At 43.2% G+C, this 15,275-nt stretch overlaps 1 protein-coding gene across 10 annotated transcripts in view; it reads right to left on the minus strand.

Moving 5' to 3' along the window:
* SLC8A1 (solute carrier family 8 member A1) overlaps positions 1–15,275 on the minus strand; it is a 358,133-nt gene that overhangs the window by 14,458 nt on the left and 328,400 nt on the right. For all 10 annotated transcript variants that reach the window (XM_073897336.1, XM_073897335.1, XM_073897334.1 and 7 more), the window contains one exon: positions 4,398–4,673. In XM_073897336.1, coding sequence (XP_073753437.1) covers positions 4,398–4,673 — 276 coding nt within the window. The remainder of the gene's footprint in view (positions 1–4,397; positions 4,674–15,275) is intronic.

A 15,275-nucleotide genomic window follows, 5' to 3' on the forward strand; every position in this document is an offset into this window, starting at 1 on the left:
GGGTCCCGGGATCGAGTCCCGCATCAGGCTCCCTGCTGAGCAGGAGGGAGTCTGCTTCTCCCTCTGACCCTCCCCCATCTCATGCTCTCTCTATCTCATTCTCTCTCTCAAATAAGTAAGTAAATAAAATATTAAAAAACATCTGTTCATCTCCCTCAATCATAACTTCAATTCTTCGCTGTCTCTAGAAGGTGTTAAGAAAGCCATCTGATTTAAGTAACTCATACTAATGTGTTAATGACTGATTTGTACATTCATTTATAGACACAGCACATACACACACACACACACACACACACACGCAAACACATGGGCATATACAACTGCATTACTTATGTATTAGCTAGGCATCATTTTAGGAGCCAAAGATATGAGAGATTGGAAGGGCAGAGTTTCTGCTCCCATGAAGCTTACGTTTCAGTGGGGAGAGGTAGACAATAACATTCAAAAACAAACTAAATTGTCCAGAAAGTAATAAAGGCTCTACAGAAAATAGGGTGATATAACATACTTCACATTGGCGGTTAGGAAAGATCTCTTTGATGAAGTGACATTTAAGATGAGATATACTTGAAGACAAAGAGCCAGTCTTGTGTAAATGAAGGGAAAGAGCATTTTAGACAGCTAGTGCAACCTTGAGAAAGGAGTGAACCTGGGGCATGGAGGGCAGTAAACAGGCCAGTGGGGCTGAAGAACAGTGGGCAAGGGGGAACACAGAATGGAAAGACAGGCAGGGGCCAAATCACATAGGTCTTTGTAAGCCTGGCGGATACTTCTCAAGTTTATCCTAAGTAGGGAGCCCTCGGAAGACTGTAGGCAGAAATGGGGTCTGGATTTACATCTTAAAACAATCCTTAGCAGAAGCATGAAAAGAGACAGGAGGCCCCTGCAGGGGTCCGAGAGAACGGCCTACCCGGACCTGATGGTAGAGAGAGATGCACTGTAGGGGTAAGATCTCCGGGAGTTATGGATGGCTTGACTGTGGGGATGAGAAAAAAGGAATCAAGGACACTGGCTAGATGATGATATTGTTTTCCAGAAAAAAAGGCAAGATCCGGAAGGAATAGGTTTGGTTGAAGGATAAGGCCGTGGGCAGTGGAAATAAGCAGTTCTACTCTGGACATGGTGATTCGGAGCCCCACATTACACATCCAGCATCAATACAGGGAAGGAAGTTGGCGTGTGAATCTAGAACTCGGGAAAGTTGAGGCTTGGGATAAACATTTGGTAATCATTGGCATATTGGTGGCATTTAAGTCATGGAGACTGGTGTGATGGGCCAGGGAATGAGCCCAGATGGGGAAGAGAAGAGAGTTAGAGACCAGGCTCTACTTGCTTCAACATTTAAAAGTGGAAGGAAACTATTCAGGAAGCCCCTCTTCTCCAGACAAGGAGCTCTGCAGAGGGTGATTCAGGAAAAGAAGGCTCTTACTCTTTTAACAAGTGTGAGTCTTTAAGGTTGAGCCCCCTCATTCCCCATGAAGACCCTCAGGAGTCCTCCTCTGCCAACAGATTATTATGAGCACTTGATTACCAGTGGTAGGAGGAAGAAGCTCTGTCTCACCTGGAAAGGCATAAGCTCTTTGCCCCATAGATTTTGAATATGATAAAAAAAATACTTTAAATGAGCTATTTAAATATTTAATCCTGCCTTGGGGCAGGCCATCGGAAGCTGAGAATCCAAGGGTCTCACCTACCAAGAGGCAGCAATACATCAAATGCTAGCTTGGAGACCTTCTACTTTAGGAAAAGGGTCAAGACATCAGCCTACAGAAAAAGCTGGGCCTCAGGACCAATGATTAGTAGTAAGCTTTGAGTGAAAAGAATTAGTCTCTTTTATTCTTCCACCTGTAGCAACTGAGCTTTGTCATCTGGGAATAATAGAATTTTTTTTTTTTTTTTTTGAGTCAGGAGATAAAAAAAGCACTGCTCTGAATCATCAGGGTTCAAGAATAAAGTCAGAAATATGTTTGTTCAGCATCTTGTTCAATCTGCACAGCTTTTTTTGTGGGGATGTATGTTTATATAAATATGATTATGATATTACCTATGACTATATTGTGTGGGGAACATGCTGCCCAGCTCATATTACAGCAAATTACAGGAATTCTCCTGATAACAGCATAGAAATCTGTTTCCTGATGGGAAGAATTTATGGCAGTGAAGGGAAACCCTTTTGACAGCTAATGATTCTGTTGTATTCTCCCCAACAGGCTTTCTTACCTCTTGATGCCCCTACCTGGGTTCTGAGCCAGTTTTAAGTGGCAGAACAAATGAGGTTTGTACACTAGGGTTTAGTGTAATCCACATTTCATGTTACAGAAAAAAAAAAAGTTAATGATATGGTATGGCTGCCACACTTTTCAAGAGAGTTTAGTACAAGAGATGCACAAAGCTACTTTGGAAGACTAGTGTACAGGAAAAAGAGCCAGTTTTGAGGTATTGAGATGAGGAGCAGGGAAATTTAAAAAACATATATTTTTAGAAACAAGGATTTGATGTAGTAAAAGCATTTCTTTTGATCATTTGGAAAACAAGAGAGGCATTTGGTAGGACCAACTGCTGACTTTCCAGAGAAGTAGGTTGATTTTGAGTACCTCTAATGAGAGACCTAATTTTGCTCTCATTATCATAATTTGCACATATTCTCCTTAAGGGTTAAACCTGGGGCCAGAAGTGTGTGCTAACTTGGGCACCATTTGATACAGTGATTTAAGCCTTAGGGAGAGTAGACTCCAAAACATATTCCTACAGTAACCTGAGAGTGATGGGTATAGTAACCTGAGATAGAGGAACTGTTATGTTTAATTTCATTGGGTATATATGTTCTCTAAACAAAATAACTCACAATATGAATATTTTAAGGTTTTCCTCCTGCTTGCTAAATTTCTGGTTATTTTCAGAAAAAAAAAAAATCAAAATAAAGACCAAAATTGGAACTGCTAGAAACAGCTGGTGTTGAGAGGGAGTCTGATCTCCTCTGAGGATCAGCAGTCAACCGGAAGACTTTACATAGTTCTACTCACTAAGACAGTCAGAGAAGGACCCCCTAAATCCCCTGAGTCCTCCATTAACTCACTTACACCAGAACCCCGTCAGGCGTCTTGACCAGGACTCCCACATGGTCGATCATTTGGATAGCACCATGGGCAATGGCTCACCACTATGAATCTGGACACTTTACTTCTGGTTATTCAAGGATGAAGTATCCAAACCTATACTGGTCAGATCATCTGCAGCTATTCATAAATAATAACAAAAGCTGTTGTTTTAATCAAATTCCTTCTATGTTTCAAATGCTTCACTAGATGCATAATTTATAGGTGTCGTCTCCAGTTCTTGCCATGATTCTGCAAGTTCAGTATGATTATCCCTATTTTACAAATAAAGAAAGACTCAGAGACACGGAAGTGACAAATACCTGAATGGAGAAGAACACCTAGTGAGCTCCATTGAAGAGATATATGCATGATTTAAACTGCACTTGTTTTCAGAGTCCCAACCAAAAGCCAGGGTTAGCTGGATATCTGTCAAGATGTCAATTAGCACTGGGCCTGCATCCAGAACTTTGGTTACAGTAGGCTCCAAATGTGCACCAGAATCACCTGTGAGCTTAAAACACGCATGTCTGGGTCCTTCCTCTAGGTCTTCTGATTCGTGGGTTGCAGGCATTTGTATTTTTTAAACAAGCTCCCAGGTAATTCTGATGCTCACCCAAGCTTGAAAATTACTGCTGTCAAGGTCATGTCTGGGAGGATGATTTCTTAGAAGTCTGGGCAAATATAATGAGCTACAGTTGTAGATTGGAAGAAAAATTTATCTTATAAGGAATGCATGAAGGGACATCCACGAAATGTGTCCTTGGCCTGCTTGCTTTGGCTGGGATTACTTTTGCCCTGATCAATGTCTACTTTTTTTTTTTTTTTTTAATTTACTCACATTAACTTTTGGGTCAAGAGACTATTGTATCAGGTCTTCAGTAGGTATTTATCTCAGTTACTCAACCAATAGAGTTTCATGGAAATGATCCAAATGTTAGTAAATATAAAAAAGACAGATTTTGTGCTTGAAGAGGATTCTGTAATTTTGTTTTGTGTTTTAGAAAGTGCTAACTGTAATGGGAAGCTGATCTGTCGGTCTAGCCATCAAACCAATCTGTTCTCACCAGGCAGTCCCTCTGGGAATGCTTTTCTGTCATCAAGATGATACTGACCAGCCTTCTAACCTTGAAAAATGCCATGACAGTCTTCCGGCAGTGACATTATTTCTATCTCTGGGCTCTTGCCTTTCATAGGCCTGTTTGTTATCACAGTCCTTGAAACTGTGAGAAAGAAAAGGTCAAGAAGGTGAACGGGCTGCCACGGCTGGGGGAAATCATATACAAACGTATTCTCTACCTGGTACCGAGGTGCCGAGGGCGACGAACACCACTGCGGTCACAGAATCTTTCAGGCCAATGGTGCATCCGAAGTGGGAAGCCAGGTCTCCGATGAAAGCCGTCAGGATGCCGATCATGAGGATGGAGACGATGAAACAGGCCCAGCCGTTCCAGTACTCTGTAGGGGGGACGAAGGCGAAGAGAACCTTCCAGAACACGGTCAGAAAATGCATCACATAATCGAAGCAGGAGGGCAGCTTCTCCTCTCCACATTCGTCGTCGTCATCATCTTCCCCTGGAGGGAGGAACGAGGCACATGTCATCGCAACCCGGGCTCGGCGGGGTGGTCTTGTCTGCCTCCCTCCATCCTCCGCCTCGTCCTCCCTCCCCTCTGAGTGAAGCAGGAGGTCATGAGAGATGACGGAAGCTTAGGGTTTTCTAAGAGTCAATCATAATTAACCAATTAGTTATTAAGCTACCGACCTACCCGCTCGCTGTGGTTGATGGGTCAATGGCAAAAACTTAAGCCGCCACCCGGTTTTGGTTATGTGCAGTCGACACACCCTTTCTGTGGTTCTATCACCTCCAGGGGGAGTTGTCATGCCAGGGAAATGAAAAGGATTTCTTCCAAAAGACTGGGAAGCCCTGTGTCCGGCTCAGAAAGAAGCCTCTTTTGACCAAAGATAACAATGACAGACTTTCCCTCACCAGGGTTCTTCCAGCCTGGAGCCCGGCTCTGGGGATTCACCGTTCAATAATCACCCACGGGACAGTGTTCAGACAAGGCCCTCAAGCACAGCTCTGGGCCCTACAGAGTTCTCCAGCTTTATCTCTTGCAATTACTTCAAACTCAGACTTCATCCTAGGCAACGGAATTATCTGCATTTTTTTTCCCCCAAACCGTAAGTACTTTCTCCTACTTTTATCCGCTAGCCCTGAATGTGTTTGGCGTGTCCTAATCTCCCCTCCTTCCCCTTCCCCACTCATCCTTTAAAACTCACTTCCTTCGTGCAACCTCTGACGGCCCCCTTGCCCTCCAGCCAGGGCTGGAAACCCCTCCTCAGAGCTTCCACGGGCTTCGGACACTTGGGACGCCGCATCAGTGGTTCTCCAGCTGTGGTCCCTGGACCAGCGGTATCAGCCTCACCAGGGAACTTGTTGGAAAAGCAAATTCCTGGCCCCACTGAATCGGAAACTAGAGGCCTGGGGGTGATTCGGATGCACACGCAGCTTGAGAACCAACCTCTCTCTAGACGGCCCTTTCATTTTCTTCTCCAGTTGACCGCGAGCCCAGCGAGGTCAGGCGTTTGTTCATGTTCATTTTTGAGTCCCTAGTGTTTGGTCCAATCTCCAACACATGGAATAAGCTGGCTAAGGGCTTATTAAATGAATGAATGCATGCATGAATTTCCACCGACTTTATATAACTGCTTAATTATATAATATATGCACACATAACCCAATTCTGCCAATTACATCATATAATCAGTGCATAAAGAAATGCACCAAGCTTACTACTGAAAGGAACCAGGAAATCAATAATAGTATCCTAAAACAGAGACTTCATTTATAATGGGATATAATCCCCACTCACATATTTTAACATTGGGGTACTGAATGCCAACTCTCCTCGAAGTGGTGGCAAAGAAATTTCATGTGTTTTGTGCCATTTTGGAAAGAACCCCTTGAGGCCTTTGTTCACTCCCCCACCCCCAAACCTTGTCACCGGGGATCTACTTTCCTTTGTCCAAGTAATGCCGTTGGCAGGTGAGGCTGTCAGACTTTCCAGCTGATCGTGTGACCTGAGATTACCAGCGAGGAGCAAATATGTGTGTTCTCTGTGAGGCACTCAGTGGTGAGGCCATCTGGTGCAGATCATTACTGGGAAAACCCTTAAGGCAGAGGAGCTTTGAGGGAAAAGTGCCTCTCGCAAAACACGGAAAGAGGAATATCTCCATTTGTCACCTGTCATGTCACAGGAAGCGAGACGAGGCTATGGCTTGCTCTGCCGTGAGCACATGGTCAGAATTATTATGCAAACAAACTTTGTGGGTCTGTGGAGAAAACAGCTCCCCTTTCAGGCTTTGGACTGTCTCCAGCGAAGTCTTGGGAGGAAGCCCCCAGCAGATGAATAGAATGACCTTTGGAGACTAGGTAGGTAGGGAACTCAAGTCAGGCCAGCTGGTAGAAAAGTATGTGACTCACTGGAGTAAGAAAGCATTGTTGACCATGTTAAAGTAACTGATGGAGGCCCTCAGACTGAGATGGCCCTCATGCCTTGGTGATCTATGAAGGCAAATCACAGCCTAAACCACATCAGTTTCATTCAGTACACTTGTATCCGAGAAAACACAATTTTAGAGCAACCAATCACAAGCAGCCACCTAGGCTTTACCAAATAAGGCACCCACTTAAGCTACAGCCAATCAAATAATTTCCTTGCTTTGCTTCTGCCTCTGCTCCGCAAAAAGCCTTTCCCCTCGCTCCTGTCCCTAAACCACTTTGACGTGGCTCTGCCTGATTTGAATACATATTTGCTCAGATAAAACTCTTAAAAGTTTTAATGTGCCTCAGTTTCCCTTTTGATAACTGTTTCCTATAGTGTCATGCTGTATGGCTATTACATATTTCTAATATCTTGCCTGAAAGCAGAAGATGATTTTAAACCAAAGCACACATTATGGGCTCAATTATCTCCCCCAGATTCACCTGGTGAAGCCCTAAGCTCAGAATGTGACTGTATTTGGAAATAGGGCCTTAAAGAGATGAGTAAGTTAAAATGAGGCTGTTAGGGTGGAACCCCAATCTAATCAGGCTGGTATCCTTGTGAGAGGAGGGCACTGGGACATACTGACAGCAGGGGTGCATGCATGTAGAGGAAAGACCGTGTGAAGCACAGCAGGAAGGCAGCCCTTCTCCCAAATCAAGGAGAGAGGCTTCCGGAGAAACCAAACCCGCCCACATGTTGGTCTTGGGACATTTATCTTCTGGACCCGTGAGAAACTAAATTTCGACTGTTTAAGCTACCCGGGCTGTGGTCTTTTGTTATGGCAGCCCTAGGAACCTAACACAGTCCCTTCGGAAGCCTCCTGTGGCGTGACACTGATATTGAAGGCCAGCCACTCGGTGTTTCGATCACCCGTTCCTTTCTTGTTTGCTCGTCCATTGCTTCTTTGCTCCTCCTCTTACTTTTCTTCCCATTTCCCTTTTGCCCTATGCTTTAGCTCCAGGAAGAACTTACTGTGAGAGCTGCAGTTGTCAGGGCTTATTGGAGAGAGAGAGGGAGAAGAGAATCCTGTTAATCCTTCCTCTCACTTCTCTCCTCCCCCACTCCCCATCCCAAAGAGGAGAGAGTTGCTCATGCCCTACAAAAGCTTGGGGAAAGCACTAGACTTTATTTTTATTTTGAACATGATCCTTGTAAGTTCCTATATTCTATATTTTTGGACATTTTGTAACTTCATAGGGTATATGATTGAAACAATTTGGAAAACACTGAATTTTAATCATTTATGGAAACAGATCATTCTGCCTCTAATTCTACGAAATTGCTTAATTTGGCGTGTCTAAGACTCACAGTGTGAAGATGAGCAAGAAAGCAAATAGTGAAGCATCTCAGAAGAAATGACACTTATAAATCGAGAGTAGATATTACATTTGTCTTCAAGATGGAAATAATAACACCTTTCCCATGAGGGATGTGCAAAGGAATAATTAGATCATCTCTTCAAAGTGAGGATAGTTCAAGATAATGATGAGCATGGTAGTTAGCGTTATTGTCCTCCACTTAGGATTGTACTGTGTTTCCCTGTCATTACGTAATTGCTTAGTCAACATGCTGGGTCCTACGGTTACAGCCTAGGCTTTTAGAAACAAAAGTTAATCTTGCCCTCTGGAATTAGCTTCATGATCTATACGTGTGGAATGCAAAATAAGTGTGTGTGTGCAAGAGAGAGAGGGAGAGAGGGACAGAGAAGTTTCCTTCTGGAGGTTTCCAGCATTACAAGGTATCTGAAATATTTTAGCACTCAAGTCTGGAATGGGAGGCCCATCTGTTTTATTACATTTGAAAGTAGAAATGCCCTCCTCTCCTCTTCCCCGGGATCACACTGTTCTTTATAAATTTTAATCTCCAACTCAGATGCCATTTAAATAATAAAAATGACCATGGGCTGCCACGTATCATGCACAATTACCTTGTCTTGGAGAAGGTAAAAGAAATGGGATGTTCATCCGCCACCATCAGGACTATACTTAAAAGTTTGTTCTTTGCAAAGAGCGGTGGAAGATTAAAAACAAAATCAAAACATCTGGAGCATTTTTATGTGATGGCAAAGATAGTAATCTGCCAGTTCTGTATGTGCGCCAGCTCAGGCTTACTGGAGGCTACGTAATCCTTTCAAGTCCCTCCTCTGCATTAGCAAAGAAAAACAGGCAATGGGGGAGGGGGGTCCCTTTTATACATCCCAAGCAAAGGATCTTCTTATCTCAGAATCCTTCTTTTCAGCTTTATGGATTCCCCTAATGGAAAGATAAGAAGCTGCATTCAATTAATCCTTCCCGTGGCCCTTCACATGGTTTCCTTGAGACATGTTGGGACTTCCTAAATATAACTACAAAAATAGCCAAATCATTAAAACCACTGATAAAAGAGAGAGCATCACTTCAACTACTGACCTAACAGAACTTGCACTGACCTCGCTCTGGAGCATGAGAACAAAGGTGGCATCAGCACAACTGATCATGAAAGGGAACCCTGGGCTTGGCACCTGCAGATAACCAAGCAACTAATGTAGACCAGGTATTGGTGGGCATCCCTCCGGAGGCACTCAGGGTTTGGCCTCAGGGAGAGCTTTGACAACCGGAAAAAGAGGCGACTGAGGTGTAGTGGACACTCAGGCCAGAAGACTTAACAAAATTTCTAGTTCTCAGAGCTTGTTTGGGAGCAGGACTTGACCTTCCTAAGCCTCAGCTCCTCATCTGTCAACCGAGTTTCTTAACTCCCACATTATTGATCTGTTGTGAGGATCGGAAGAGGAAATGTGAAAGTCTTCTGTAAAACTGTGAACCCCTTTACAGACAGCTGTGCCATAGTCCATCACTGTTACTTGTCAGAAGGCAGGCAGCAAATCAATATGATCTGAGTATCCTGATTTCACAGAAGCTATATTCTGTTTGAATGAGTCATTATCACCACTGCTTCCCCAAGACCTTGATTTTAAGAAAAGAAAGAAAGAAAGGAAGGAACAGAGGGAGGGAACATGATAGGGTGTCTTCTAAGTGACAGGCACTAAACTTTTTCACATACCTGATCTTATTTAATCCTTACAATAATGCTGCAAGGTAAGCATTATTAATCCCATTGTACATAGAAAAAACCTGAAGTTTGGAGAGTTTATGACTTTCTAAAATTATCACATAGTTGGTAAGTGGCTGCGTTGCGATTTGATCTAACAGCCCAGGGAACATTCTGCTACACATGATGTCTTGCTGAAGCAAGTTGAGTATAATATCATTCACATCTTGATTCAAAGTTTGAATTTGAGAACACTTTCAATGCCTAGTGCTATATAGATACAATGTTGCCTTTTTTTTAAGGAACTTGAAAACACTGATGCACCATGTTTGTATTGTAATTTATTTTCTAGATATGATACATTTTTGGCACAGTAGGCCATATGATCTTTCTCAAGACCTTGGGGACCAACTAAACACGGAAAACAATAAATAAACGGAGGGCATCATGGCTGTGACCATTTTGGAATCTCTACCTGAGTAGAGCAAGTTCTTATTTCCATTTCTAGTTGTCAAAGGTCAACCATGTAGTTTTGAATCAAACACCCTGTTTTACATCCAGCTCTTCACTCTAGAATTTGGGAAACTGGCCTACATTGTCACAAGTCTTTGATGGAAAGCACTTTGGGGAATCCATGCTGCTATTAATCTGAGGAAGGGTCTGACTTTCAATTACTTTTAGGTATTTACCTATAATTAGTCCATTTTTATTTTGCAAGAGTATCCTCCAACTAAGGGATTAATGAGAATGATCAGATGCTTTCCAGGAGTATGACAGAGTGGATATAGAATGCCAACTGCCAACCACACTGTCATCCATGTGATCCGAGCCCAGCAAGTGTTACTCAACAGCCGCATGTAATATACAAATCAATAACTGTGAAGCTAGATCACCGCACTGGTTTTCTACGTTCAACACGCATTGTTTGCGGCCTAAGTTCTTTATGAAATTTTATTCCTTTTTTTCCAAGTGGGGTTGATTTGATTTTGTGTCTCTCCAGTTTCTGAGCAAAATGATTTGTTGCCTTCAAACAAATTAACAAGCTTACTTAATTGAATGGGCTTTTTCCTCTATAGCTATCACTTTTTTTTTTTTTGCAACCCGATACACAGGAATTACACAAAAAGTTCTTCTCTTCAGTTGTAGATTTCCATTTCTCTTTGTTTTCAAAGGTTCTGACAGAATCATAAAATGTTTAAGACGAAAGAAACCTTAGCAATCTGCAAATTCACCCCTCCTCATTTTAAGAGGAAATATGACAAACTGTGATTTGATTGAATTTTTTGTTCTCTTGATTTCTTGTATCTCTCCCTCCCATTTGACACATGAGGGCTTGAGTTAAACCCAGTGGCTTATACTGTCTTGCTCACTCAGGGATCTAAAACCTTTCCTCTCCAATTCCCCTTTTATGCATTTATATCTTATTTCTAGTGAGAAAACATTTACTCATCTCTTCCCACTCATAACAGTTTCTATATGCCACTAAATTCAGTAACCCAAAGATTCATCCCCAAACAAGAATTTACCTCTTGTTTTGGATTTTGGAGAAGTGCTGTAAACATTTTCCTATAACCTAATGGTTGGGAAGTACTTACATATTCTCTGATGAAAAGTAGAAGATATCGGCAATTTTTCCACCAGGTATATTGCAAGATAATTCCTTATCAAGAGAGATCTCAAAACACAATTTACTCAGATTCCTAGATCTGTGCATTGTCGAAGCACAGAGAAAAACATGCTGGTATTTGCTTTTATCAAATGAAACATGTGGGTATTATAAAATACCTGGACTTAAAGCACTGGGAGGGTTTCAGAGCTTGCTAAGGTCAACTGTCTGCTTAACATGCATTCCTTTAAAATCTGTCTACCAAATGGTCACCCGTGCCACACTTGAGAGTCTTAGCTACTAGAGAGTTCATGATCTCAACAATCCAAGTTTTAGCGGCTCTGGCTGTTGTGTTCCATTCATTTGCCCAGGCCCCATAGGACAGTAAGCCATATGGAATAGGTCCAATCTTGCTCCGCATGCCATTCCTTCCGGCAGTTGAAGCTGGCTAAGTCACAGAATCATAGAATATGATGCGTGGCGCTGAGTGTAACTTCAAGAGACACCTAACTCACCCGCACTGGGGAAGGTCTTCTACCTTTGGCATTCTGGATACTATTCACTTTCATTAATGTACACATTGGGCTTTTGGTAGCCAGCCACCTCACACACTGTCCTACATATAACTTACTTAAACCTATAAATCAGCAACAACTCTTTCAATGCCATTTCTAGCTCCTGTCTTCCGTTTCTCATACTAGTATAATTGACTTCTGGGGACACAAAGTTTGTGTGTGTGTGTGTGTGTGTGTGTGTGTGTGTGTGTGTGTGTGTTTAAGATTTATTTATTTATTTTAGAGAGGGAGGGCAAGCGGGAGGAGCAGAGGGAGGGGGAGAGAGAGTCTTAAGCTGACTCCACACGGAGCACCAAGGCTGACACGGGGCTTGATCTCATGACCCTGAGATCATGACCTGAGCTGGAAACCAAGAGTCAGATGCTTAACTGACTGAGCTACCCTACCAGGTGACCTGCAACTGTACAATGTTGAATCTGTGCTTATTAGGCTCTTTAAGAGAAGTGACTCCTTATTGTCTTTTCAGTACAGTAGAACCGTTATTAGAATACCTGTAACGTTGATATCACGCTAGCTCTTTCTAAGAACTTTCCTTCTTGAAGCTTTCTCCGAAATGGATGTGGACTGTGGAAAAGTCCCTGGGAAGCTAGTCATCCTTGGGAAGGGTATGAGGCTCGCTATTGGTCTCCCATCTTTCTGCCCTAGTGCCTGCAGGCAAAAGCCTGTGAGCAAGCCTAGGGGTATACCGAGGGCTCCTTCTTCACCAGCTAGTGGGGATTTGAATTAGTGTGGACACTCGATGTCTAGACTACAATGTGCCGGCATGCCTACATCTAAGTGTATGTAATTTACTCCCAGATACTTGACTGGTCTCTAGTTTTTATTCTATGTCCCTAGGTAAAGAAATGCATTGGACAGCAACACCACTGTGCATGAAATGTGAGTTCAAGATTGCTATAGATTTGTAACTCGGACTGCTGGCCTGTTCTGGGATGGAGAGGACACCTACACAGTCCCTGTTAATCATCCCCATCCCCCAAATTCCAAGTCAGAGACAGCTATGGGCCATTCTGTTCTATAGGACCAGTGCTGGTTTCGGTCCATACTTGGGGGGCTAGGGACCTATGATGTGTGACAGGGCTGGAAGGGACACAAGAAGGCCACTCACTCTCTGTGAATAACTTTCCACCATGTCTGGAACAAATGAACCCCTGGATGAAAGAACAGAATCCTTACCAGCTTAGGCCATTGTGGACCTTGTTAGGATGGCTGAAGCAAGAGATATCTAACGTATCAGAAATATTTCTCAGCAAATGTGGCCAGTGTCAAAGCGAAAAACGATCCACTAAGGAGTTCCAGTTCTATGTAAGTTTGATTTTAGCAAAACCAATCAGTTTAAAGCTGAAAACTGTGTGCCTTAGCCTCTTTCTCTTCTTAAAAGACTTCTCTGTGAACTGAGTGTTCCTAAATGATTGTAAGTTGACATAATTAGTCATGCGGTTTTGCCCCAAGCTTTGTTTTTGCAAAATAACTCCAAGTCAGGCTAAATATCTTGAAATTCAGTGTACCCTTACCCTTTATTGATTGTAGGATTAACAGAATTCCAGGCTCCTGCAATAGGGAAGCATAGTCCCTACAGACGGGAGCACCTAAGAAATACACCTTCAACAAGTAGAACTGATACTCAGCAAGTGTAGATGCCTCCTGCTAGTTTCGATGGTTTAGTCAGAGTGGGTGGTTTGTGAGCACACCAGGTTCTAAGATTGGCCTGAGGGCTCTGATGACACTTTGTAAATATCAGCAGCTGCGTCTGAATTAGCCTCCTAGAGTGTAGGCAGTTGAGCTTTGGAGGAACTGTTTGGGCAGCAATAACCCTGTTATTTTCAACAAACAGCTCAATGTTATGTCCTAGGAAAATGTTGAAATTTATGTAAGGTTAGATGTGTACCAAAGCCTGCCCCACATGCAGAGCAGCATAGAGACTGTCCAGATTCTCTTAAGATGCTGCTATAATCAAGCTAAGAGGTCAGGTTCCCTTACTGAGTGCTTACCCTCATGCACGTGGGTAAATAAATACACCCACCTAATCTTCATCCTCCTAGCAACCTGCTCAAGTAGGCATTTCTTTCTCCATTTTAAAGATGAAACCAAGGCTCAAAGAGTTTAAGTGACTTGCTTATGAGAGCTAAACCTCTTTCCACCACTTCGCTGAAATTACTTGACCCACTGTTGCCAGAGAAAAAATTCTCTGCGGTTTGTCCAGCAGAAATCCATTCTGATAAAATCGAAGCTCATTTGGCATTGTTTTATGAAAAGTTTAATTAGAAAATAACTACCTTTTTTTTTTTCGAGAGAGAGAGAGAGAGAGAGCATGCGTGTGAGGGCAAGTTGGGGGAGGGACAAAGGAAGATAGAGAATCTCAAGCATGAGCATGGAGCCAAATTCGGGGCTCGATCTCACAACCCTGAGATCATGACGTGAGCTGGACGCTCAACTGACTGAGCCACCCAGGCGCCCCAAATAATAGCCCTTCTTAAAATAATCCTTTGCATATATAATTTTTAAAAGATTTATTTATTTATTTTAGAGAGAGAGAGCATGCGTAGGGGAGGGGCAGAGGGAGAGGGAGAGAGAAGATCTCCAGAAGACTGCCCCCTGACTGCGGAGCCCCCATATGGGGCTCGATCTCATGGCTCTGACCCTGAGATCATGACCTGAGCCAAAATCAAGGGTTGGACGCCATCCAGGCACCCCTGCGTATATCATGTGTAAAATACTGAATGTTCTTTCGGGGAATGAATGGATGGCTCTCGTTTCTGCTTTCCCAACAGTCTGAATGTCCTTTCATCTTAGGCAAAATCCTCAATGGGTGGTTTATATTGGCCCTATTGAGAAGTGGGATCCTTTTCATTCTGGTAGCTAACATCTCTCTCTCTGCATAGCCAACAGAAGGAATCCAGCTCCTCAGCAACTGCTCCCCACCCCCAGGACCCCCTGCTCCCCCAGCACCCCCTGCTCCTTGCTTGCCTTCCTGGTCTCAGGATCACCTGACCAGACTTTGTTCTGATCGTGAGGTTTGTGAGTTGATGTGCTGGCCAAGTGGCAATGTAAGTTGAGTATCTAAGTGTTTTTTAAATTTAATTTTATTATATTATGTTAGTCACCATACAGTACATCATTAGTTTTTGATGTAGTGATCCACGATTCATTGTTTTCGTATAACACTCAGTGCTCCATGCAGTACGTGCCCTCCTTAACACCCATCACCGGGCTAACCCGTCCCCCCTCCCCCCTCCCCTCTAGAACCCTCAGTTTGTTTCTCAGAGTCCATAGTCTCTCATGGTTCATCTCTCCCTCCGATTTCCCTCCCTTCATTTCTCCCTTCCTTCTCCTGATGTCCTCCATACTATTCCTTAGGTTCCACGAATAAGTGAAACCATATGATAATTGACTTTCTCTGCTGGACTTATTTCACTTAGC

The sequence above is a fragment of the Callorhinus ursinus genome, unplaced genomic scaffold, assembly GCF_003265705.2.
Source record: "Callorhinus ursinus isolate GAN/ISIS: 27379988/994484 unplaced genomic scaffold, GSC_fseal_2.0 scaffold10, whole genome shotgun sequence".
In the NCBI taxonomy this organism is placed as follows: Eukaryota; Metazoa; Chordata; class Mammalia; order Carnivora; family Otariidae; genus Callorhinus; species Callorhinus ursinus.